This window comes from Agelaius phoeniceus, chromosome 28 (genome assembly GCF_051311805.1).
Source record: "Agelaius phoeniceus isolate bAgePho1 chromosome 28, bAgePho1.hap1, whole genome shotgun sequence".
In the NCBI taxonomy this organism is placed as follows: domain Eukaryota; kingdom Metazoa; phylum Chordata; class Aves; order Passeriformes; family Icteridae; genus Agelaius; species Agelaius phoeniceus.
Window position 1 is genome coordinate 7,096,395 of NC_135292.1, and position 26,057 is coordinate 7,122,451.

Consider the following 26,057-nt stretch of genomic DNA (forward strand, 5'->3'; position numbering starts at 1 on the left):
TCTCTTCCCTCCACCTGTGGAGAACGCATTCTGATGCTGCTGCTGCTGTTGGGACAGGTTGGTGGATACTCTTCCTGCCATCCCATGGGTGTAAGCATGACTCCTCTCTGAAGCCTTTGTCCCTGAATCAGTGCCTTCAAAGAACAGTTATCTCCCCTCCTTCCTTTTCCATTCAGCACTTGAGCAGACACAGCATTTCTCATCGTTTTCCACAGAACAGTACAGGTGCCAGTTCCCATCTTGTGGAGCCCTCTGCCATAAATCAGCCTGACAGGTTTATTCTCTACGTAATGGGAAATGATGACAAATGCAGCTGCATAATCACGTTAGTAACTCACCATAATGATTGCTTCTGGGCTGATTTATGGGTTTTGTCACATGTGAGCTTTCAGAACTTTAGAGATTACATTTTTCACACTTTTTTGTTGGAATCTCAGTTTATCAGACTTTATTGAAGCATTAATCACTTGCAGTACAACCCTGGACTTCACAAATGTATCACATCAGCGTGAAAAAGGCAGAGAAAACAAGAACTGTTGTGAATTAATGAGCCGGGTAACACATGTCTCACAAGAGCGATGAAACAACCTGTGTTCTTCTTCAAGCCACAACAGAAAGTCCCAAAGTCTGGTTATTTAATTTTTTTTTCACAAAACACAGGCAGCAGCAAAGAACTGAAACAACACAGCCAGGCTTGAAACCTGAAAGATCTGCAAGGCTGAGTCTATCCTAGTTAATGGTGAAATGATGTGTGAATCTGTCCTAGATGTTCAAATGAAGAAGATTGATTCCCAGTTATAATATGGCTTCTAAGCAAAACACTGGGATTATATAGGAGAAATGCATGTGTCATGAAACAACCAAGAAATCAGAGACACAGTTCCAAGCTCTACTGTGAAGGTCTGGGAAATGTTCAGAGTTACCATCTGTGGAGTTTGGTGCAGGATAAACTGGAACAAAAGGCCATCATCACCCAAATTGATTCCGTTTGGGCTGGTTTGTTGGTTTTTTTGGTTTGTTTTTTGGGTTTGTTTTGTTTTGTTTGTTTGTTTGTTTTTTGTCATATAATGTTTTATAATACTCCAAGAAATATGTTGAAAAGGTCAGCATGATCCATCAGACACAAGCAGCGGGGCTGGGGTAGATGCAACATGTTCCTTGCACTGGAGGGTAGACAGAGGCAAGATCTGGTTTGGGGTCAATCACACCTGGATCAGGGAGGTGGCTGAAACCTGGGCTGGCCAAAGCCTTAGAATCACAAAATATCCTGGGCTGGAAAGGACCCCCAAGGATCACCAAGTCCAGCTCCTGGCCCTGCAGAGGACACCTCCCCAAGAATCCCACGCTGTGCCTTGGCATGTGCTGGTGGGCAGGAGCACACAGCTGGCTGTGGCTTTGGGTGCATGGGTAAGATGAGATGGTGAGGAGCATCCCTGCTCCCTGAGCTCCTGGAGAGCTGCAGACACTGATCACTGGTAAGGACAGCACCAGGGCCATGGCCTGGGGCTGGTGATCTGGTGTCTCCTTCCTGCTGCTGCTTTCTGCTACAGATAACAGCCTGATGCCAAGGTCTTGTTGCTGAGGTGATAAACGGCTGGGGAGATTCCCCCCCTGCTCTTGTCTGCACAAGTTCTTATGCTCAGCACCAGGAAGGATTGGGCCAGAATGGAGGCATTTGGGGTCTCAGGGCTGAGGCTGAGACAGACAGCCAGGCAGAGCAGCTCCTCCTGGCTGATGCAAACATTAGCCCTGTGCTGGCCAGGCCAGTGATCCATAGCTATGGGTCCACAGTTATGGTGGTGCTGGGTATTCACTGGGAGAAGAGGAGGTGTAAAATGAAGCTTCTGAAGCTGCTTGGGATCCTGGAAGCTGCTCAGACCCCACTTGACCACAGTGGTTGTTTGGCCAGCTTAAGTGATGGAATTCATTGGGCTGTGCAGGGACAGTTTTCTGTGCAAACATGAAGGACTTTCAGGGGGGATGAAATACGGCCTCACAGTAGAAACAGCTGGGCTGAACACACTTTATTCCAGCTATGAATCTTTGCTCTTAAGAGCAACGGATTCCACCTTTCATTAAACCAGAACTTGTTGTTGTTGTTGTTGTTGTTGTTATTTTGAGGAACAAAAATGAACTTTCTTGTTTATTTTATTAGCATTTTAAATCATCTTGTCACCCATTGCATGCATGAAACATGAGATGTTCCCAAAGTGTAGCTCACTTCAGACAGGGAGTGCTGATAGTTGGCAGATCTGTACAGGTGTCCTCATCCTGGGTGCATTGGATGTTATCCCATCCAAGCAGGCAGTTTAACACAAGCAGCCATTTCACTAAGCTTAATTAACAACAGAAATAAAAACTATATCTTTAGAACAAAGTTACTTTGACATCTACCATCACTCAGCGAGAGGTTTATTGTTATGGACACATAATATTGGCTTTTTGCAGAGATTAAAATGGATTTTCTATCTGTGGTGTTCAAGTAACTTTGTTATTGCCTTGGTTTGAAAAGCCAGGTGTCTGCTAAGGAAGGCAGGAGCCTCCCCTGGAGTGGAAAATGTAAACCCCTCCCTCTGAATTGTTATCATTTTGAAATTAAGGAGCTTTCAGGCAAAGATATGGGAATAGGAAAAACAGTTCTTTTTTAGGAAAAATTAAAAATATAAATGCAGTAGTACAGACGAAAAAAACCCCACTGACAGAGTCAGAACAGGACGTGACCCCCTGTGGGTCAGGGTGCTGGCAGCAGTCCCATTCAGCGGTGGCTGCAGCCCTCCTGCAGTGCCAGGTGTGGCTCTGTTGGAGCAGGGATCCTGGAGAAGGGTGGAATTTTCCTCTGAAGGTCCAGGGCTGCTGTAGATGGGCCTGGGAATCTTCCTTCCTCTGGGAATCCAGTAGGAAAAGGCTGATCCTCTGGGAATCCCGTGGAGAAGAAAGACAGCTGCTCCTCTGGGAATCCAGTTGGAAAAGGCTGATCCTCTGGGAATCCCGTGGAGAAGAAAGACAGCTGCTCCTCTGGGAATCCAGGAGGAAAAGGCTGCCTACAGTGTTCCAAATCTCAGATTCTGTCCAGGTAGGAATGCTTGGCTCCTCCCCCTGGGCGGAGCATCTCCCAATGGGATGATGTCATTTAATCAGCCATGCAGTGACACTCAGTGGACCATTACCAGAAGATAATTAATAATTAATGGCCTACTAATGGAACACACCTCCCCAGAGGGAGGATTGGTTTTGGAAGAGAGAAACTGCCCAATGAACAGAAGATAACTGCCCCACCACTGACAGATGGCAAACAGAACACACACTTATCTTGCAGTCCAGGACCTGTCCCCACTGGCTGCCCCCATTCTCCAGAGTTCATGGTGTCCAGAGAGGCTGCAGCTGCCGGTGCCGGGAACAAATGAGACGGGTCTGGGTTTCAGAAAGCTCCAGAGTCCATTTCTGACCCCCGAAAGACAGGGCAAAGGCAGGGCCATGGGGCTTTTATAGAGTATCCCAGGGCTGGAGTTTGGGTTTGTGTTGGATCGGCGGGAGAAATGTGGCATGCAATATGACTGATCAGCAAGTCTCGAACTTTATTGAGAGTCACACATATTTATATTGGTGTTAATAAAGCTCATACATATTTCAAAGGAGTGCTCATTATTGGTTAGTTACTTATCGGCCAACTACGCCTCCTTCTGCATTCTTGTGGTTATTCTGTTGAAACTATTCTTCATATTTTTGGCAAAAGAGCCTCTTCCCTATCCTGTTATTGCATCAAGGGCATAATGTCCTTGCCTTATATGGACACTGACTGCTGACTCCTAGACTTGTCTCCTTCTTGCTTAACCAGGGGTATTATGTCGATGTGACCTTTCTCAGCTAGCCAACTGTCCACAAAGCTCTCCACAGGTTTGGGTCAGGGGAGGAGTTCTTAGCAACACAAGATGGGTGAGATCAAATTCCTGCCTCTTAGCAACAGGGGCACTCCACACAGAATGTGTCCCCAAATCCTAAATTCCCCCTCAAACACCTCTGAAATGGTGGGACTTTAGACATCTTTGATCACTTTCATTCTCTAATAACACTGATGCTGTTAGTTCCAGAGTGCCCAGGATCCGCCTGGCAAGTCAGCTCTGGCAGGAAGAAGGCGGCTGCCAGGGGGCTGCTTGTGGCCTCTGACAGCCCCATTGCTCAGGGCTTGCCAGCGCCCCAGCCCCTCAGGCCCTGCCCCAGCGCGGCCAAGCTGCCCGGCAGCAGCGCCGCAGCCCCACAGCAGCTCCAGAGCAGCCCCAGGCAGAGGCACCTGGGAGCCCTCAGCAAGGCAGCCAGCAGCAGACGGGCAGGAGGGCACGGATGGCGCTTCCTGCCTGGCACAGGGCTTGTGGCCATCTCCAGGCAGCGCTCTGGCAGGGATCCCCGCAGCTCCGGCCCCTGCCCAGCCACTCTGTGGGCAGCACAAAGGCTTCAGCAGAACCACCAAAGGCCAAGGGCCTTCTGGCCATTTCCCCTTGCCCACTGCACTCCTCGGCAGCCGGCTGAGCACAAGCACCCTTCATCCCCTCTTCCCCTAGGCCCTGCGCACCCTGGGCAGCAAAAGAAAGATCCTGGCAGTCTGTGTATTAGAACACAGTCTATATTTACATGGTAAAGGAAAAAAAAAAAAAAAGAAAAGAACATTCTTGAAGTAAAAGAAAATTCCTCCTGACTCAGGTGGCCCCAGCAAAAAGAGCTTCTGGGATCAGCTCTCCACAGAGCTGCGGCAGGGCAGGCAGCCGAGCAGCGACAGACGAGGCCGTGTCTTCCATGCCCTGCGCAGGTGATTTCGGAGCCACTGGAAGCTGGAGATGGGAGCCCGCTCTCCTGACTTGAGGATGCAGAGCGTTTGAATTGCCAGGCTTCCGACTGCGAGGCTGATGTCATTTGTTTTTTCTTCAAGGGCTGCAAGAGAGAGCAACAGAGCCACGGTCAGAGCCGGATGTGCGGGGAGCCGAGGAGAGCCCCCAGCAAGGGCCATGCCAGCCGGCTCTTGCCATGGCCAGGAGGGAGCAGGGAGCAAGGCGATCAGGCCGAAGCTGCGGGCCACCAATGGCCCCCGTGGCCCTGAAAGCTCAGTGTGCTCTGGCCACGGGAGCAGAGCCCTCCGCAGCCGGGGCAGGGCTTGCAGCTTCCCCCCGGCAGCCCCCGCTGCCAGCCCGCTGCCCTCACTCACCAGTGCAGATCAGCTGCAGCTCTCGCTGCTGCCCCCTCAGGCGCCGCCCGGCCATGCCTGTGAACACAGAGCCTGTCACGGCGGCAGCGGCACAGCTCCCTGCCAGCGGCGCTGCCGGCGCTGTGGCCACACGGGCTGCTGGCCCGGCAGGGCTCAGCCCGGCCCTTGGCGCACGCTGCTGCCCCAGGGCACGGCTGCCAGAGGGCGGCAGCAGCAATGCCCAGCCCAGGCGGGGCTCCACGGCGCCGGGCCCGGCTGGCGCTGCCGGGGCAGCAGGCGGGGCCGGGGCCGAGCTGCGGCGGGCCGGGCCGGGGAGGGAGCGCGTGCTCGTGGCTCACCCATGAAGCTGATGGCCGCCTCTCGCAGGGGCTCCTGTGGACTCTGCAGGTAGCGCAGGGCCCGGCGCAGGTGCTCGGCCGCTCGGCTCCTGTCCTCTGCCAGCTGCAGAGAGCGGCAGGAGGGAAGGCTCCCCTGCCCGCACAGCCCTGAGGCGCGGCCAGCAGCCGCCGGCCAAGGGCTCCCGAGGGGAGGGGGCAGCGGGCCGGCTGCTGCCCGGGGAGCCGCGGTGCCGCCCCGCAGCCCCGCCGGGCCGGGGCTCCACAGGCACCCGGCTCGGGCCCTCGGGAGCCTGGAGAGGAGCCCGCGCGGCCTCTGGCTGCCGCAGCGGGCAGGGGCACAGCTGCCCGGCCCGCACACTGAGCGCCGCCCTCAGGGGCCTGCTCCAGCCTGAGCGTAGGCCTTGCAGGCCCTCCTTACCAGGCACTCGCTGAACTTGCACAGTTTCTGCTCCTTCACCAGCTTCTTGAGATCCCTCCTCTTCATCAACTTGACCGCACAAAGCAGCGCTTCCCGAGAAGCCTGGAGAGCAGCAGGGACGCGGAGATGGCCCCACAGCCCAGGGCACAGCGCCCACATCCCCGTGCCATGGCCTGCAGGAGGCTGCGATCCAGCAGGCGCAGGGCAGGAGGCAGCCGAGCCCCCTGCCAGGGGGACAGCAGCAGCCCACGAGTCCTCACCTCTGCCACACGCTGATTCTCATCATGGCAGTGGAAGAAGAGTGCAAGCAAGCTCTGTTGCACAGGGCTTTCCAAAGGTTTTTCTCTCTCTTCCAAATACTCCATCATGTCTCGGAAGAGTTTGATGGAGAGCAGCTGTACCTGGCTATTATCCTGTAGGAAAAAAAAAAGAAAAACTACCTCAGCATTGGTTTCTGCAGGCCCCCTTGGGCACTGGGCTGGAAATGCTCAGGGCACACAGTTTCCAGGCAGCAGCCAGCGGCTGTGGCTGGGGGCACAGAGCCTTACGTGGTCAAAGAGTGGCAGGAGCGCCTCAGCCAGCTGCAGGGCAGTGGGGGTTGACATCAGAATGTGTGATTTGTGCAGGAATAGAAAGCTGAGTGTGATGAGGGTCATGCCAGCTATCTCTGCATCATTGTCGCACAGTAGGTCTATGAGGCATTGGGTCAGGCTCCACATTCTTTGGGCCTGTGCGGAACACAAGTCTGTGAAAGGCCATCCTGCTGCCGCAGGGCCCAGAGGCCAAAGGCCTGTCCCGAAGCACGCGGGCAGCTGAAGCAGGAGGCAGGAGAGCTGGGAGCAGCTGCCCCAGCGGCCCAAGCCCAGGCCAGGCCAAGTGACTGCGTTCCCAGCGCAGCTTCAGCCACCGCCCCCTTCTCACCATTGAGGGATCATCAATGAGCTCCAGCAGGGCCCTGAGCGCCAGGCGACGCCTCTCCCTGCACTCGCCCTGCAGGTACCTTGAAGAGACCTTCACAACACTGGCACCACATTCACTGGCATCCAGGCACTGGAGGAGCTGAAAGGCACAGGCCAGTGATGGGGGAGCCGGCCGGCAGGAGCCCGGAGCCGCACAGGGCTGGGCCCAGGCAGCAGCAGCAGCAGCAGCAGCAGCAGCAGCAGCAGCAGCAGCAGCAGCAGCAGCAGCACAGGGCGCGGGCAGCGTCCCAGGTGGCTGCGGCTCCCAGAGGGCAGAGAGCTGGGAGGCAGCTCAGCCAGGCAGCGCTGCACACCCGGCTCACCTCCACAAGGAACGCCAGGGCGGGCAGATCCCAGTGTGGCTCCTGTGTGCTGAGCAGCCCGAGGAGGTGGAGTGCAATACTGGAACCCAACCCAAGACAAGCATGGCGCATCTCCCTAGGAGGGCGAAAAAGGGACCAGGAACCTGAGCAAATCTCTCCAAGGACAGGCTGGCAGAGCCTGCTGGTCTTTCACCACCATCCTGCAAGGGGACCTAGGCCCTTTAGGAGGTGTCTCCTCCTGTGCTCTCTCCCCTCCCAGCCTTTTCCATTCTGCTTGGCCATCCCTCGGTGACAAGGCCCTGTGTCCCAGGGCTACGGGGACTGTGTGGGACAGCCCGGGCACAGGGCACAAATGCCGGGAGCAATGGGGAGAAGGGGAGTCTCACCTGGCCAGCAGACCCACGGCATAGTGGCGGGTGTCAGCACAGAGCAGCGTGTCCCAGCCACGCTTGCGTTCCACTGACAGCACCACCTCCTTGTACTGCTTTTGGCAGAGCAGGGACTTCAGGCTCTGCACTGCAAACCTGTGTGCACAGCAAAGGTCAGGTCACCCTGGCAGCACTGGCTCCTTGGCAGGCCACGTGGCAGGGACAGGAGGACTGGCATGGAGCACCTGTTGGGGCTGGTGGCAAGGCCGTGCTCTTGCAGGCATTCCTTCCAGAAGGCATCGACCTCCTCTGGCATCTCTTCTGTGCTGAAGAACACTTGGAAGAGCAGATGCACAAATAGCTGGGGGAAATACGACGTCACTACACGTGGCACAATGGGCTCCTGGAGCATCTTCCACATCACCACGGTTGCCTGCAAGGGACAAAGGCCCCCGAGACAGTGCTCAGTACCCAGGTGTCCCTGGGGCAGGGCCCGAGCAGGGCAGGGAGAGGCCTGGAGAGACCTTGGCAGGGGGAGCACGGGGCCTGGTGGGCCTGAGGCTGCCCCTGGGCCAGGTTTGAGGCCAGCGCCTGAGGCAGGGAGATGCAGTGGGGGAAGGAGGATGGAGAGCTGCTGGAGAGGCAGCCATGGGCCAGCAAAGGCCACTTGCAGAAACTCACAGCCAGGCCAAAGACACCCGTTTTGTCCCTATCGGAGGTGCACGTGCTGCACTCTGGCCAGCTGCCCAGCACATCCAGGAGGATCAGCAGCACTGGCTCTGCCGTCCTGGACGAGCACATGATGGTCTTCCACATGGAGATGGCAGCTCTGAGGGGTTAGAGCTCTGTCTCAGGGGGGTCTCAGACACAGCACCGTGGCCTGGGCATCCCTAGGGGCCCGGGCTGACCGCCGGCTCTTCCTCTGCCCACTGGGCCTGGCCAGCAGCAGCCAGGCAGCCCAGCCCTGTGGGGACAGGCCCCTGAGGGGCGGCAAGGGAACATGGCAGCAGGCTCGGGGGCTGACGTGCCAGGGCTGGGAAAGGCAGCAGCCAGAGGGCCCTGGAACTCTCTGTTGCTCAGACACCTGGGCCAGGCGGTACAGGGTGATGGGCTGGGGAGGCCTGAGCCCTCTGGGCAGGTGGGCCCCATACCTGTCACAGGATGGGGCCACACGCAGGAGCGTCACCACTGCCTCACCCGGGTGTGCTCTGGTGAGATTCAGCAGGGCCTTGTCCAGCCTGTGCTGGGCAGAATCATTGGCCAGGAGCCATCGGTGAATGGACCTCACCATGGCAGGCACCTGGAGAAGGCACGGGGAGACTTGGAAAGCTGCCAGAGGGAGTGATGTCCCCAGGGTCCCCAGAGAAGTGCTTCCCTTGCCAGCGCACTGCCATGGCCTCAAAGGCTCCCAGGGACCAGCAGGCGTGGCTGGGGAAGCCACGGGACTCATGGGGGAATTGAAGCCTGGCCCCAGGCTGCTCACTTGTTCTGGCCTGGCAACAGCCTTCTCCAGGAGCAAATCCAGCAGGGCGGCACTGGTCTCATGACTGAGGAGCTCTGAGAGAGCTCTGAGCCCAGTGCCCATGGTGCTGGTCTCTTCCTGCCCAATGCTCCGGATAAAGTCGCAGATGAGCTGTAGGAGAAGGGCAAGAGGCCGGGGATGTTGCATGGAGCGCTGCACACACGGTGCTGGGCTGAGCAGGGAAAGCAGGCCCAGCCCAGGTGGGGGTGGCTGCAGGTACCTGCGCTGTTCTGCGGAAGCGGCCACGGCTGGATCCCTGCTCTTGTGTGCGCTCCAGGGCTGCATCTGGCAAAGAGCGAGCGCAGCCAGAGCTGAGGGGCTGTGGCAGAGGCCGGAGAACAGAGCCCAGCCCTGCGCTGCCCAGGCAGGGAGAGCCCTGGGATGCCCCAGGGGATGGAGCACGGCCACTGTGGGGTGTCTGCCCGGCCCCTCTTCCTTCCTGTCCATAGGCATTTCCCCAGGGGATGGCATGGCATGGCATGGCATGGCATGGCATGGCATGGCATGGCATGGCATGGCATGGCATGGCATGGCATGGCACGGCATGGCGCCAATTGGCACAGGCTCCAGCCCTGTGGCAGCCCAGCTCTGCCACTCACCCTCCTGCGGTGGATGGAACGGCACCACCTCTTCTGTCTCCTGTGCTGGGGCAGCTCCAGGGCCTTCTTCTTCCTCCTCCTCCTCCTCCACCCAGGCCAGCTTGGGCACTCTCGGGGGTCTCTGTTCCATGGCTGTGCCTGGAGCTACTTGCAGGAGAGATGCCTTGGGAAAGCTCCGGGGCACCAAGTCCCACGCTCTGCCCTTGAGGGCAGCTGCAGAATAGAAGCCTCAGGAAGGCCACGGGTCAGCGAGTCCTGTGCTCTGGCCTCGAGCTCAGCTGCAGGAACAGCGCCACGGAGAAGCTCCGGGTCAGACGGGAGCGAGTGCGCTGTGCGGGGGCTCCTCACGGCACCGCTCTGTCCCGTTGTGCCCCGTTGCGTGTTGCCAGCAGCCGGGCAAGCTTCTATTTCCCACGTGTCACAAAGGGGCCTTGGACACCGGCTTCCGTTCCATGGCACGGTGACCGTGCTGCAGCGTGCCACCCAGGGCCCTTGCACACACTGCCTTCTGCCCCGGGGCCGCCCCCGGCCCAGCCAAAGTGGCCCAGCTTGGAAGGAATCCCTGGCCCCAGGTGTCTGAGACAGCCCGCACAGGATCTTTAGCAAGGGCTCAGAGCATCAGCAAACGCTGCCCAGCTCTGCGGGCTCAGTTCCTATCCCCATATCTTTCCCTGAGAGCATTTGAATTTCTAAATGAGAATCATTTGAAGGGAGGGGATTGACATTTTCCATTTCAGAGAAGGCTTCTGCCTTCCTTAGCAGACACCTGTCTTTTCAAACCAAGGCAATTGTTTATCATCTTGCAGATCCGCACTTGCTGGGCAGCCCCCTTTTACACCCAGGGCCTGGAGAACCATTCCCAGCAACTGGGAAAATCCTAGCTGCTCCATCCACCCAGAGATGAGGTCTCCAAATTTGCCCCGAAAGTGGCTCCAGCTTTTAGAGGCCAAAAAGAGCAAGTCCCAGTGACTTGATGATAGTTTTAGCCCAGAAAGCCCTGCAGCTGATGGCACACTTGACAATCAGCAGGGGACACAGCTAGGCCAAAGCCCAGAGCTCTGCCGGGAGCCTTTCTCCTCAAATACCCTTCAAACAAACCTCCATGCAAGTCAGTTGGGAAAGTTTCTTCAAATGATCCATTTCTGGCACTACAGAACTGCACAGGGTTCTGTGAAAGATTCTAAAGCAGCTGCTCTGGAGTCCAAGAGCCAGCACTAAGAGTCCTTGTCATCTATTTGTAGCTAAATCACGCTTTGGGCGATTTGAAGGAGTTTGGAAGGAGCTAGGGAGCGGACCTCTGAGTTTTTCAGATGATGCCATTGCTTTTTCTTCTCTTCTACATAGACAGGAAGGGTGAGTTGGGCTCCCATCTGCACCGCATGGTTCACAGGGCCGCAAGACTTGTAGTTACAAGAACTTTGAAGGATTTCTTGGTCAAGAAGACACGACCAACAAGGATATTTATGTTTTGGAGCCAGTCCTTCAAGATTTCGTCTTACGGACTCATGCTCTCGGGGTCTCTGGCTGGTCAGAGCGAGCCCGAGATAAGTTCCAAAGTCTCTTTTCCCAGCCCGGCGCTCAAAGAAGGAGTCAGAGCTCTTCATTTCTGGCTCTCAAGGTTGTTTCTTGGATCTTATCTATAAAATTCTTTCTCCTGTCCTGCCTAGGTCCGCTCAGCAAGACAGTCTAATGCACTCTGCCTGCCCCAGGGCAGCGTTATCTTTTTATCCTAAAAACTACCTGTACGATATTTACAATTACTTTCCAATACCTATCACCTATGTTAGACAGTGAGCTTCTACTCTAAACCAAACTGAAAGTGCCACCATCACAGCAGAAGATGGAGGCCAAGAAGAAGGAGAAAGGATGGACAAGCCCAGATTCCTCCATCTTGCCCCTTGAAGCCTCATTCTAGAAACCCCCAAAAATCTATTTTCCACCCTGGGATAAATTCACTATCATTCTACTTAAAGTGTCATGGCTCACAAATCTTCATATAAGCTTGTTTTTTCCAAGGGCTAAATCAAAGGCACAGGGGTCTTGGGCTCTGTGCCAGGGTCTCTGAGCCCCCTGGGCAGGGGCTCGAGTCCTCCAGGGCAGCCAGAGGAATTTCCTGGGTTCTGACAAGCAGCCCTGTTGTAGTCCCTGCGTACAAGAGTTTCCTTGATCCCTTTGATGCCAGAGAGCACCAAGAACTTGAACCTTACTGGAGTCCAGCACTGCCTGCCTGTCATGGAGAAGAGGGAAAAGATGAAGAACCTGGGCGGTGGTTGAGCCAAATTGGCATTTTTCCATTTCTGATTTCCTCCCAGCTTTTGCAGCAGGGCAACAACCCCATCACTGCAAAGCACTTCCTTTTGCAAGGCACACACTGACCTTGGTGGAAGCTCAGGGCTCTTGAAGGGGCTGCTGCAGTTGGCAACAGGAGCTGTTGTTGAATTTTTCACGTTGCTTAACCCCCCCCTGCCAAATGCCATCAAGCGGTTGAGGAAGGACAAAAAAGATTACCCTGGAGGAAGGGAGGCCAAGAGCTTGGAAAAGGAGGAAAGAAACGCTCCGATGATGACAATGACAAAAAAACCCAATTTATTTTTGACAGCAAATGAACATCGGCCGCCCTCCAGCCCTCCCAGCCTGGCAGGCCGAGCGGTGCTGTTCCCATGGCATGAGGTGCTGGCAGCCTGCGGAGAGAAACCAGAGAGCCACGGTCAGTGGCAGCAGGCTCCTGTCCCCCTGTCCCGCCATGGCCTGTGCCCAGGCCAGGCTGCTGGCTGTGCTCAGAGCCCAAACCTCCCGACCCATTCTCTGTTTTTAGAGAAGGGCAGCGGGGCAGGCCACGTTCCACCTCCTCTGCTTAATCCCGGCACAGCAACCTCCTCAGCAGCTGCAAGAGCGGGATGCCCGTGTGCCCGCTGCCGTCTGCCCGGAGCCCTTCTGCCAGCCGAGCTGTGGAGCCGGGTGCCCACCTCTGCAGAGCTGCTGCCAGGAGAGGAGCCGATCCCAAACCAGGTCCTCGTCCTTCTGGAAGGGGCTGTCCCTGCAGACCGTGGCCCCTGGGGCAGCGCTGGCACTGGACGCGCTCCATGGACACTGCAGGCGCTTCCCCGTCCGGTCCGGGCACCAGGTGTAATCCTCCTGGGAAAAACAAAGAACAATTGCATGAAAGTCAATTCAAAACAAGACCTGGAAACAAGAAAAAGCACAAAGCCTGTCACCGTTTCATGGGCCTGAGGAGGGTCTGACCACTCCATGTGAGAATTAAACCTGTCCACGGGTGGGGAAAATCCCCACCATTCCCGCCCATAAACGCACCCCTTCCTCAAGGGCCTGCAGAGCAGACCAGCTGGGGCACGGCTTCAGAACCCGTCCCCCTCTGCCGCCCCCATCCACATGGATGGATGCTTTTGTCAGGCTGGCCGCCCCCGCCTCAGCCCGTGCCAGGCTGGCTGGCAGAAGCTATCAGCAAGGCCAGGAGCCGGCTCCCCTTCCACAACATCCATCCCCTGTCCTGCCAAAAAGCAGCTCGGCAGCTGGCGGAAAAATTAATATTCCCCAGCACCGCCGAGCGGGGAACCTCTGGCGCGTGGCCAGGCCGAGCCCTGCCGTGCCTGGGAGCACCAGCATCCCCCCGCCCCTGCGCCGGCTGGGGACTCATCTTGATTCCATCGGGGCGCAGAGCGTGTCCTCCAGGCAGGGGCCGCAGCCAAAGCCAATCGGCTCTGCCCCGCCAGCGGCCAGCTCCAGGATGGTGTTCCCAGCTCCACGTCGTGCTCCAGAAGAACATGCCAGCTGTGCCTCGGCTTGCGGGGACATCACGATGTCATTGAGCTGCAGGGGGAATGTTTCCCCTGTCCCAGTCCGTGGCACCTTCACCGCACTGCCACCACTTCTCCAATGGGACGGGCAGCACGGAGCCGCTCCCTCCACAGCTCGCGGGGACCAGCGGAAGCAGCATCTCCTCGGCTGCGCTCTCTCCTCCGCGCCGCGGCCGCAGGGAAACGCTCCGGGGTTTTCTTCCAGCGCCACGAGACGCGTGCCGCTGCTGCTTGCTCGGCTCCTGGATCCTCCTGGGCACAGGGAGGCATCTCTGCTGTCTCCTGGGCCAGGCAGGGCTCCTGCAGCCAAGAATGCTCAAAAAGGTCCTCCAGTGCTGGCCTGTCTGTGGGCTCCATGCATAAACACCACCTGATGAGGTGTTGGCACTCTGCGGAGAGAAACCAGAAACCACCGCCCAGCGGGACAAGGCTCCTGTCCATGCTCTCCCACATTCCACAGTGCCCAGGCCACACCAGGAGTGCTCAGAGCTGCAGCCAAAAGCTTCCTATCGATCCTCTCTTGCGGAGGACACCAGCACAGAGGCACAGGTGCCACCTCCTCCAGCTAAGCCCAGGAGATCCACCTCCTCACCAGCTGCAAGAGCAGGACGCTTATGTGCCAGCCGCCCCTCCCAACCCCGTTCTTCCCCTCGTGCCTTGAAGGCACATCCCCACCTTGAGACACCCAGGGCAGGAAGAAGAGCTGGCCCCGGACGATGTCCTTGTTGGTGTGGAAAGGAAGGTGCCCTCAGAGCAGCTCATAGAGCAGGATGCCCAGGGACCAGATGGTGGCTGGCTGGCCATGGTAGCAGCCAAAGAGGATCCACTCCGGTGGGCTGTACTCCGGCGTTCCTATGGGACACGGGCACAGCTCATCAGGCCCATGCTGCTCCCTCCCTCCCAGCCAGCTCCCGTTCCACAACAGCCAGCCCCTGCCCTCCCAAAAAGCAACTTGGCTGCAGCTGGCTGAAGAAGGATTCCCCCTCCTTCCTTGCCTCCTTCCTTCCCTCCCTCTTCCCCCTATGCCAGCCAAGGGAGGAACTTCTGCTGCCCAGCTGGGCCCCGGCTTTGGGTTCACCTGACATCCGGGTGTAGATTGTGTCCTGGAGGATCGTGCCACAGCCGAAGTCGATGAGCTTCGCCTCGCCCATGGCCAGGTCGACGAGGACGTTCTCGGCCTTGATGTGGCGGTGCAGGACGCCGCGGCTGCTGCAGTGCCCCATGGCCTCCAGCACCTGGCGGAACAGCCCCCGCGCCACGGGCTCCGTCAGGAACCGCCGCTCGTGCAGGAAGTACCAGAGGTGCTGACAGCGCTGCGGACGCTCCATGAGCAGCGCGAAGCCCTCGGGCACCTCGAACCAGTCCAGGAGCCTCACGACGCTGGGGAAGCCAGGCCGCGACACCATCCACAGCAGCGCCAGCTCCAGGGGCACAAGGGCGCCCCTGCGCTGCGGGGGGACCGCGATGCTGTCAGCAGGGCCGATGCTGCGCCGCGCCTCGGGCAGCCCCTGCCCGGCCCCGCCGCGGCTCGCCATGGCCCGGCCCGGGGCGCTGCGCGGCCCCCGCTCACTCCACGCTCGCTGCCCTCGCAGCGTTCCGGCTGCCGCCCTGCCGGGCCTCGCCTCAGCCCCGCCCGGCCCGCCCCGCCGGCTCCTCCCGCTGGGCCCGCTCACTCCCCAGCCGCGCCCACTCCGAGATGTGCTCCCGGGACACTCGCTTGATGGCCGCCTGCGAGCCAAGGCCGGCGGCGGGCTGAGCTCATCACCCGCCGCCCGCCGCCGCCCTCCGAGCCGGCCCCGTCTCTTCCCGGGGCGCCGTCGGCAAGGCGGGGACCGGAGTAAACGCTGCCGCGGCCGCCGCTGCCCAGCAGCGGGCCCTGCCGCTAGAGCTGCTCTAGGGGAGGCCTCTCCGCCCGTGCTCTTCTGCCCGGGGCACCCGCCCGCCCGGCGCGCTGCTGCTTGCCGAGCTGCCCTGGGCTGCAGCAGCTCGGGGCCGGCGGCCGAGCTGGCGAGCGGCGGAGCTCGGAGCGGGGCAGCTGCCGGCCACGCTCTCGGCCACGGGGCGGAAGCCGGGCAGCAGCGGGGCGGCTGCGGGCGGAACCGCGGCAGGGGCTTCGTTCGGGGCCGGGGCCTCGGCCGGGGCTGGGCCAGAGCCTGCGCCAGGCGCAGCCAAAAGCCCGCACTGCTCCGCCAGCACCAGAGCGAGCGGCTCTTCCAGCGGCGCCACAGCCAGGACGGAGAGAGCCCGGCCGAGGCGGAACCACGGCGGGCCGGGCAGGGGCGGGCATGGGGCGGCCCCGCCAAGGGGCGCCTTGCGGGACGCGGCATCAGCCGGGCTGGGAGAGGCGGAACACGGACGGAACGGCCCAGCACGGGACGGGAGTAGCGTGAGTGTGAGAGGGAGAAGGGGATGCGGAGCGAGTGAAAAGTCAAGCGGAAGACCAATTGAGAGAAGCGCTGCTGCTGCTGCTGCTGCTGCTGCTGCGGAGCCGCCGGAGCTCGCGGCTGTTCCTCTGTTGCTCCCGCGAACCCAACGGAGGAGCCACCGCGCGCCCCAAGGAACGAAAGAGAGAAACAAACAAATCACACCCCAAAGTCATTCCTATTAGAGAAGTAACCAAAGAAAACAATGTAGCAAGAACGAAGAGTGTTGGCTTCTGGCTTCTTTCTTCTTTGCATGAGACCAAGCATTTCATGGGGAACAATTGCCTCTTCTGAAAATTTTGCCAGAGTGGACAGGAGCAGAGCATTTACTTTTCAAGTAGAAAAGGGAAATCGTGTCAGTAATGTCATCTCTTTTCATCCTCTGTTGACACAGTTGCAGGCTGCCAAAAGACATGGTCTGCAGTGTGGAACTTGGGGCCAAGTTTCCTTTTCTGCCAGAGGATGAGGAGGGGAAGTATCCCAGAATCATGGAGTCGTGGCATGGTTTGGCTTGGAAGGGACCTGGAAAATCCCATGGCTGCAACTCTCCTGCTGTGGCTGGGGACCCCTTGCACTGGACCGGCTTGTCTAGAGCTCCATGCAGCCTGGCCTTGAACACTGTCAGGGACGGGACATGCCCACCTTCTCTGGGCAACCTGTTCCAGGAGAGCCTTTTTTCTGAATCCCTTACCTAAACCTAATCTCTCTCCATTTGGATCCCTGCTCCCTTGTCCTGTCCCTGCCTGCCCTCGTACAAAGTCCCTGTCCAGCTTTCTTGTGTGTTGCCCTCAGGTACTGGAAGGCCACAGCTGGATCAAGGCTGGGTCTCTTTCCCAGGCTGAAGAAGCCGAGCTGTGTCAGCCTTTCCTTGCAGGAGAGGAGCTGCAGCCCCGGCACCATCTGGGTGTCCCTGCTGGGCCCCTGCTGCAGCGTGTCCACGTCCTTGCCGTCCGTGCCGGGGAGCCTGGCAGAGGCGGAGGCAGCGCTGCAGGTGCAGGGTCAGCGGCGGGGAGGAGACCCGGCCCTGGCAGCGGCTCCGGGAGCAGCGATCGGCGCTGGGCCGCCCGCACTGCAGAGAGCCGGGGCCCTTGTGCCTGCCCTTGTGCCCAGGGCGCCTTTCCCCGCCGCCCGCCCGCCCGCCCGCTCGGGGGAAATGCCCCCTGTGCCGCCCCTCAGGGCCGCCCCTCGCCGCTGCCCCGGGCGCTCCCGGCGCCGCCTGGAGGGGCCCAGGCCTCGGCCTCACCCTGCTCAGCCCGAGGCCTGGAAAAGCAGATTCAAACACCCACCCAGAAAGTGCCCCAGGATGCCAAGGTCAATCTTCTGTCACCAGCACGGCTTTGCTATCAGAGTCTGGACGGGAGTAGAAAATCACCAGGGGAAAAGAGCATGGACAAGTTCTGCCTTGGCACTACCTCTAGCTGTGGGGTACCAGTTGTTGGTTTCACTGGCTCTGGATTGAAGGCACTTGAGACAGTAATTCATGTTCAGACTCAAGTGTTTATTATTTCTTATCGGTAAAACAGCCTCATTACTGGGAGTTCAGCAGCTTTTCATTAGAAGGCACAAAATGGCCAACAATCTCTTGTTCCAAGGTCTTTTAAGACTAAACTATCCAATTAGGAACTGACACCTAGATTATTTTCCCTTTTAACCTAATAACTGATCCCAAAGAGCCTGCAATGTGGAATTTCTGCCCAATTACAAAAAGCCACCCAAACCCATGAAGAAGAAGGAAGAAGCATGAAGAAAAAACCCAGGACGAAATACTGTGCCCTCCATTTTGCTTCCATCCACAACATACTAAAAATCCCAAAACCTCAATTTCTCAGAGTCAGAGTGAACCAAAGCCCAAAAACTGGAGGTGATAAGAATGGACTAAAGCCACAACCAAGGAATCAGCATCGCCCTGAAATACCTTTCCCCTTACATCAGCCTGGTGCATATTCATAGACCCTCATGCATATCCATAAACTACTTTACATATTCCAGGAATGATTTTACATGGCCCCTCCCTGGGTCTGCCTTTTCAGAGCATGTGTGTTTCTTGGCTGTGGTTTTGGCTCCTTCTCTTTATCACCTCCAGGTTTTGGGCCTTGGTGCACTCTGCCTTCAGACGGGGAGTGCTGATAGTTGGCAGATCTGTACAGGTGTCCTCATCCTGGGTGCACTGGATGTTATCCCATCCAAGCAGGCAGTTTAACACAAGCAGCTATTTCACTGATTAATAACAGAAATAAAAACTACATAACAAAGTTACTTTCAGAAACAGTCCCAGTCCATATTTGATCCCAGTCCAGTTGATCTCAGTCTGTGTGGTCCTGATCCATATGGTCCCAGCCTGTGCAGCCCCAATCCAAAGGATCCAAGCCCATATTTGATCCCAGTCCAGGTGATCCCAGCCCATATTTGATCCAAGCCCATCTTTGATCCCAGTCTGTGGGGTCCTGCACACACTCCCTGGGTCTGGAATTCCAGTTCCCAGCCAGGAAAAAATGTTCCTGCCCTTGAACTTCCTTCCTATCCCTGCAACAAATTGCAATAAAATTATAAACAAAGAAATAATAATTGAAATTAAATAAATTATAATTAAAAAAATCTCAACTCTTCTTTACAATACTCCAACTATGATTTAACTCAAACCAAAAATAAGTATTACTATAATATTACCAATGCATATAAATAAACAAATTATATATCAAGAAATCCCTTTTGAAAATTTTAACTCGATGACCAATGTACTTTAGATAAAAATATCTAAAGAAACTAACAAGCAATCTAACACCTCTTAGTTAAACAATTCATATTACAAATATACTAAACACAAAACCAAACACCACTATAATTTCTCAGACATTTCAACCAAACAATTGAACTTTAATAACATCCTTAAGTACTCTTGAAAAATTAAAATTATTTTTAAAGAATTAATTGTGTGTGGGTGGTTTTATTTCAATATTGGTTTTTGGATTGTTTGGGTTAGATGAATTAAAAAATGGGATTTTTATAGGAATTGAATCAGCTGAGAAGGTGGCACTCTGCAAACAGAATTGACTGAAAATAAATGGGACAGAAATCAGTAACTCTGAAAGTTTTATTTGCTATCAAATACAACCCACACACCCAGCCCCACACAATCCCAATCCCATTGCTCCAAATTGGGATCCCACTTCTCCCAATCTCCTTCCAACCCCATCTCACCCTGGTGGCTGTGGAATGGATTGAGTTTGGCATGGGATTGAGTTTTTTTGAGGAGGGAACAAGGAATTTAAGGTAGGATTGAGCCTTTTTGGGTTAACATTCAGTTATTTTCAATGGAATTTGAGTGGTTTTGAGGTGACTGTTCCATCCCTCCGGACTTTTGGAGGACAGAGAGATGGAGAAGAGAAAAAAATTCAGGCCAAACCAAAAGAGAAGCAGCCAGGTGTGTTCCCAACATGGATCACAGGGAATGTGAGTGACCAGGGCTGTGCCCAAAGTGCCTCCTCCAGTGGGGGATGGAGCTGCAGCAGCGCACGAAGCTCTTCCCGCACTCGGGGCACTCGCAGGGCTTCCCTTACTGGTGCCTCCCTTGGTGTCGGGTCAAGTTAGAGCTGCTGGAGAAGCTCTTCCCACACTGGGGACACTCGTAGGGCCTCTCCCCTGTGTGGATGTGCCGGTGGGTGACGAGGTGGGAGTTGAGCTTGAATCCCTTCCCGCAGTCATGACAGCGGAAGGGCCTCTCCTCTGTGTGAATCCGATAGTGCATGAGGAGACTGGAGCTGGTCTGAAACCTCTTCCTGCATTTATCACACTCGTAGGGCCTCTCCCCAGTGTGGATGCGCCGGTGCCTGACGAGGTTGCAGTTGTGCTTGAATCCCTTCCCACAGTCGGGGCATTGGAAGGGCCTCTCCTCTGTGTGACTCTGATAGTGCAGGAGAAGATGGGACCTGGTCTGAAACCTCTTCCCACACTTGGAGCACTCATAGGGCCTCTCCCCAGTGTGGGTGCTCTGGTGCCTGATCAGGCTGGAGCTCTGGCTGAAGCTCTTCCCACACTCCCCACACTCGTAGGGCCTCTCCCCAGTGTGGGTCCTCTGGTGGCTGATCAGGTGGGAGCTCTGGCTGAAGCTCTTCCCACACTCCCCACACTCGTAGGGCCGTTCCCCAGTGTGGATCCTCTGGTGCACGATCAGCTCGGAGTTCCACCTGAAGCTCTTGCCACACTCCACGCACGTGTGGGGCTTCTCCCCATCATGGAGCTGCTCATGGAGCACCAGCTCTGAGCTCTGGCTCCATCTCCGGCCGCCTTCCCGGCCCAGGCTGCCTCTTTCCCCCTCACATCCCCGCCATCTGCGTTTGCAGCCCCTCCTCGTGCGGCATCTCCGGGCCTTTTCCTCCCCCTTGGCTTCCTGCGCCGTGGAGCCGCTCAAAACGGCCTCTGCCACCAGGTTCTGCCGCGGGCATTTGTCCTCCCTGCTCTCCATGCTCAGCTCCTGCTCTGGGTGAGGAAGGACAAGGACAGCATGGGATTTGCCTCCGTGCCACAGGCAAGGGCAACGAGATCCCCCCAGGCCGTCTCTGGGGACGCACTGCCCCCTCTTGGCTCTCCCCATTTCGGGGTGCCGGGGCTCTTTGGGCTCCCGGGCTCCCTTCTCCCCTCATTCTCTGCTCTGCGCTGCAGCGGCTCCAAGGAGTCCCCCCTGCCCCTCTCCAGGCTCTTGAGGCTCCCGCCAATGGCGGCGCTCCCCCCTCTCTGGCCTCCCCACTTTGGCCTCCTGGGGCACACAGGGCTCTGCTCCTCCAGGCTGCCTCTGCCCGCAGCCACCACCGCCATCCCCCGATGTCCCCCCGAGGGGCCTTTTCCGCTCAGCCTTCGACTTCTTCATTCGCCTTCATCCATCTTCTTCCATCCCTCCTCCATTTCCTCCTCCCCCCTTACCCCGCCTCCTCCTCCCCCTCCATCCCTGCCCTTCCCTCCCTCCTCCTCCTCCCCCAGCAGCAGCCACACCCTCGGTGCCCCGTTCCCGCAGCCCTCGCAGCCCGCGGCAGCAGCGGCCATGGAGCCGGGCCAGGTCGGCATGGGCAGCGCGGGGCTCTCGGCTGCTCCCAGCCGCTGCGGGCGGGGGGAACCCGGCTCGGGCCAAAGGAGAGGCAAACTGGGCAAACTGGGGGCAGATCACAAAGCTAAGGATGCAGCAGAAAATGGAGCTGAAAAAGTTATGTTAATATTAACTCCAAACGAGGAAAAACTGCAAATTCCAAAGTTTAGGGAAGCCGAGAAAAAAGAATTAAACAAGATAGGAAATGAACAAGATAAATCAGGGAAATAGAAACTTCTACATGGAAGACAATTACTTAATAAAATGTGCTTACTAGGAAAAGATTAGAAGACGTGCATCAGAAACCCCACTGGCGTACTCAAGCTTTGTGTGATCATTTTTTAAGGAATTCTGGGTGCACTGGGATTTTTGGTGCAGCAAAGCAAGTCACTGAAAGATGCTTAATTTGCCAAAGGATAAATAAAAAGGTGATGAGAAAAACAACATTAGGAGGTCATGAGTTAGCTCGTCGACCATTTCAAAATATCCAAGCAGAAGTTTAGATTTGTTAGGTTCTGGATTTATTTGGAAAAAAACCCATTTAATCTAGAAGAAAGAGAAGATGCCATATGTTAGACAGGAGATTTTAGGAGAATAAAAATCTTTGAAGTATCAGAAACACCCGAGGAAAAAACCAAGAAAATAAAAAGGGGAAATGAAAGGGAGGGGAACAAGAGGAAAAGTCAGAAAGAGAGTGGGATCCTCTGCAGCTCTTGCCCCCTCCGTTGGCGGCCGAGGCGCCTGTCCCGGGTCCCGGCTCGCTGCCCGCCTCAGCTCCGCCTGCCCCGGTTTCCATCCCAGGTGCGGGCTCACTGCCCAGGGCAGCTCCACCTGCCCCGGCGCTGGCGGTGAATTTGTGTGCCCTGGCCCCACTGCCCGGCCCGCGGCCGCTCTGCTGGCCATGCTGGGCAAGATGGGGTTGCTCTGTCCTGCCGCGTGGGCCGAGGTCACCGCGCCGACCGCACCGAGGGCGGGTCCCAGCCATCCCATCCCCGGCTGCCCTGCCCGTGCCAGCTGCGCTGGGCAGCGCCGCTGCTGCTGCCGGGGTCTCCCACCTGCCTTTTCTCTGCCGGGAGCTGCCGGATCAGCCGCCATAAGCCATGTGGGGGCTGCCCACGCTCCGGCTCGGCCTCCACGGGAAGATCCCCCTCTGGCGATTCCGGCAGCAGACCCTGCCCACACTCCCACCGAGCCTCGGCGGGATATCCTCCCCTGACCCCTCCTGCTCTGAGTTACGTCCCCTTGGTAACCACAGCTCCGGCTGTTCAGGGAAAATCCCTCTCTCTACAGGAAGCACCTTATCGAAACACTAGGAGCTCAGTTAAAAGGCAGCCCTCTCCAAATTCTTTCTCAAAACACGGGAGAAAGGCTACAGAAGGTAAAAAAGTGAAAGAGTTAGATGAAGGGATTGCTCTATTGCCGTGAAGAGAGGTTCCCATGGCAGGGATGCGCTGCCCCGCCCCGCGGGAGCCACCGGCGCCCCTGCCGGCCGTGCCCGGAACTGCACCCAAGGGGAAAGCGCCGCGGCCGAAAGGCCGGGACCGGCTCCGGGCTCTGTTTGTTGTCACTGCCGGAGCTGTTGATACACACTACTATTATTATATTATACACACTAGTAAAGAACCGTTATTCCTAATCCCATATCTTTGCCTGAGAGCCCCTTGATTTCACTATCCTAAAAATTAAGAGGGAGGGGGTTTGCATTCTCCATTCCAAGAGGGGCTTTTTCTGCCTTCCCAAGCAGACACCTGTCTTGTAAAGCAAGACAAGCACCCACAGGCACTGAGGGGGGCTGCAGGAGGGGCAGAAGAAGGCCCTGCAGCACTTGGGCACAAAGGCCCAGCAGGTGAATGCAAGAAGGGAGCAGCAAAAGGCCAAGCTGAAGGCAAAGGCCAGGGCAGAGCTCCTACAGCCCCTGAGGGATCAGCCCCAGGGCCCAAGGGGGCCCCAGCACCCAGGGCACGGCTCGGCCACAAGCACCCGGCAGAGGCATTGCCCTCCTTGGCAGGGCACAGCCCACCCAAACAGCCCCTGGCAAGGAATCAGGGCTCCGGCTGCAGGGCACAAGGACACTGCAAGCAGAGACAGCAGCACCCTCAGGACCAGCAAGTCCAGCCCGTGATGGACATGGATTGGCAGGGCTGTCACAGCTCCCATCACACCAGGGACCCTCCACACTGGAGCCCTTGAGAACATTCAGGTGGGTCTGCATTGAGAGGAGGCATTTCCTGATGGACACAGGGGCCTCTCAATCTGCTCTGAATCTTAGACCTAAAGGGGAAAATAGTAAAGGAATATTTTAATTTTTAAGGGAATGAGTGGGAAAGATGAGCAGGTATGATTTGTTCAACCACTATTAGAAGCTGTGGGGGATAGGTTTGAAATAAATGAATTTCTTTTTCTTCCTCCTGTGATTGTAATTAACTAGGAAGGAGTTTGAGAGCTGGATTTTAATACTGTAAAAAGGGATACAGAGGCCAGTTCTGTTGTACCTCTGTGTCAAAAGACTGACAAGGCCTATGCTGAAGTGAACCCAGAAGTGTGGGCAGCCCCAGGGAAGTACAGAAAATTAGATATGGAGCCTCTACAAATTAAAGCAACCAGGACAAGCACTACCCTGTTCCAAGAGAGGGAAGGAAGGGCTCACAGCCTGGTATTGAGTCCCTGTTAAAGGCAGGGCTTTTGGAGCCAAGGATGTCTCCCTACAACACTCCTATCTTGCCAGTCAACAAACTGGATGGATGGACACAAGGGGGAAACACAGAATTTTCAAGTGTTAAAATTAAGATTAACTGAGGCGAGTGGCCTGGGCCTTCCAGACAGGGAAAAAGAATTTGAATTATAGGTGGACGTTAAACAGGGTCTTGCCAAAGGAATTCTTGTGCTAAAATGTTTAACCCAGTGGCCAGAGAGCAGCCTCATTGTCTGCAGAATTGTGCAGCCACAGCTTCCGTGGGAGCAGAGGCTGAAAACTGATGACAACAGGAGGATCTCCTAGAGTTCAAGTCTGGCATCAAGTTAAAGCTTTGACAACCAAAAGAGCCTCTCAATGGATGAGCAGGGCTCGGTGATTACAGTATGAAACTTGTTCAGTGGCACAGGAGGATTCAGAACTGAGGACAGGGCAAGGGTTTAACCCAGCCTCCTGTTTGAACAGCCTGGAGAGGGGCTGGCAAGGAACCCAGGACTGCACTCAAGGGACAGAGCTCCCGAGCCAGGCTGGGAGAGATTGATGGGACATTCCCTGGCCTGAGGGAGACAATGTGTTTGTGGATGGCTCTGCAAGGGCAGCAGGAGGGAAAAGAGCTACAAGACAGGCTGTTATTAAGGAAGGGGAATCAGACAAAGCGCAGGTCACCGGCCCATGCTGAGCTCAACCCGCGGAGCTGTGGGTGCTTGTAAGAGCCTGGCACTGAAATGCCCTGAGCAGGAAGGCTTCAAAATCTTCTGCTGACACCATGGCACCTAACAGGGGGGGCAAAAGCAATTCTGACTGCTTCAGCAAGCACTGGATCACTTATTAACCTATTGCTAAAAGAAATAATTCAAAGATAATGGATTGTGGAAGCAATAGATTCAGATGGGGAACTCATTTTACAGGAAAGACCCTTCAGGGGGTTATGGCAGCTTTAGGAATACAATGGGACCTCCATAACCCCTGGCAAGCCCAGAGCTCGGGTTGGGTAGAAAGAATGAATGGGGAAATAAAGAAACACCTTTGGAAGCCGGAGATGGAAACCAAGATGCCATGGGTACAGCTTTTGCCATTGGCCTTGGCAAGAAAAAGAGCCAGACCCAAGGCAGATATTCAATTATCTCCCTTGGAATTCATGTCTGGAATTCCTTACCTGGGCAATTCTCCACCTAGTGCAGGGTGGAAATAAGGGATGTAAATGTAAGGCAGGCTGTAGCCAGGATCCTGTCTCCTGTGGAATCTCTCCCCCAGGAAGCTGGGCTGGCACAGAGCCTGCCCTGGGACTTTGCTGTTGCCAACACCCAGCCAGGCCATCGGCTCCTGCCTAAGGAGTGCAAAGCAGCACCACTGGTGGCCAAGGGGCCCACGCCAAGTGTCCCTGAGGCCAGAAACAGCCGCCAGCACAGCTGAGCACGGGGGGACCCCTCAGCCTGGCCTCAGGGGCTCTGAAGCCCCGGAGATTTGCACTTCCCGCCTGCAGCAGGACCATGGGAGCCGCCCCTGAGCCTGCCCTGAAGGCAACGCAGCAGCAGCCAGGGCTCCACAGCGGGCCAAGCCCCTGGGCCTGCCCACAGATCCTCTGCTCAAACCCTCGGGAATCCTGGCCACCCTCCCCTGGCACCTCCAGCCACTGCGGCCAAGCCTCGCTGCCGCTGCTGCAGCTCCAGCGCTGGCTGGGCCTGCACTGCCACAGCTGCTGGGGAGCACCGCGGCACAATTCCACCCTGGGGCTCACTCACACCCACACTCTGGGCTGCCTGCGACTGCACTGCTGCAAAATGTACCCATCCTGCTTCTTTTAAATCTTATTTCTCTGCTCAGAAAGGTTTCTCTACTCAAAGGTTTGCCTTTGGGAAAGAAATTTTAAAGGTTTTATTTAAGGGGTTCCCAGTCTGTTTGGATGTTAAACTCATCTCCACCACTCAATGGAGACGAGTTTAACATCCGAACAGACTGGGAATAGCCCAAAAGACACCCACAGAGATAACGACCAGCAACAAAACATCAACGCCCCGCAGCAAACAGCAACCAACAGCTACCCCAGACACTGCCCCCGGCACAGCTGGAGACACCTGGTCTGGAAAAGGCTGAGAAGGAAATCCAGGAGTGTGGGCGGAATTCACAGCAGAGGGGAAGAAATCCGAGTCTAATAGGAAACCAAACACTAAAAACTTACACGACTTGGAAGCAATGAACATTAAAGCAGTGGATTTAGATTGGTTCAGACTACGTAAAGTTTAGGAAAAATCGGGTAAAACTGACATGTCATGGAATGATTTTTTCTGCACAGCCGGGCTATGTGTGGATGAAAGTATTTCTGTTGCCC

At 56.4% G+C, this 26,057-nt stretch overlaps 1 protein-coding gene and 1 pseudogene across 1 annotated transcript in view; both read right to left on the reverse strand.

Moving 5' to 3' along the window:
• Positions 1-26,057, reverse strand: part of LOC143696052 (uncharacterized) — a 102,643-nt gene that overhangs the window by 17,720 nt on the left and 58,866 nt on the right. Inside the window, exon 3 of the mRNA XM_077191258.1 lies at positions 19,572-20,243. Within this exon, the coding sequence (XP_077047373.1) occupies positions 19,572-20,243 (672 nt within the window). The remainder of the gene's footprint in view (positions 1-19,571; positions 20,244-26,057) is intronic.
• LOC143696036 (serine/threonine-protein kinase pim-1-like) lies at positions 13,591-19,152 on the reverse strand (annotated as a pseudogene).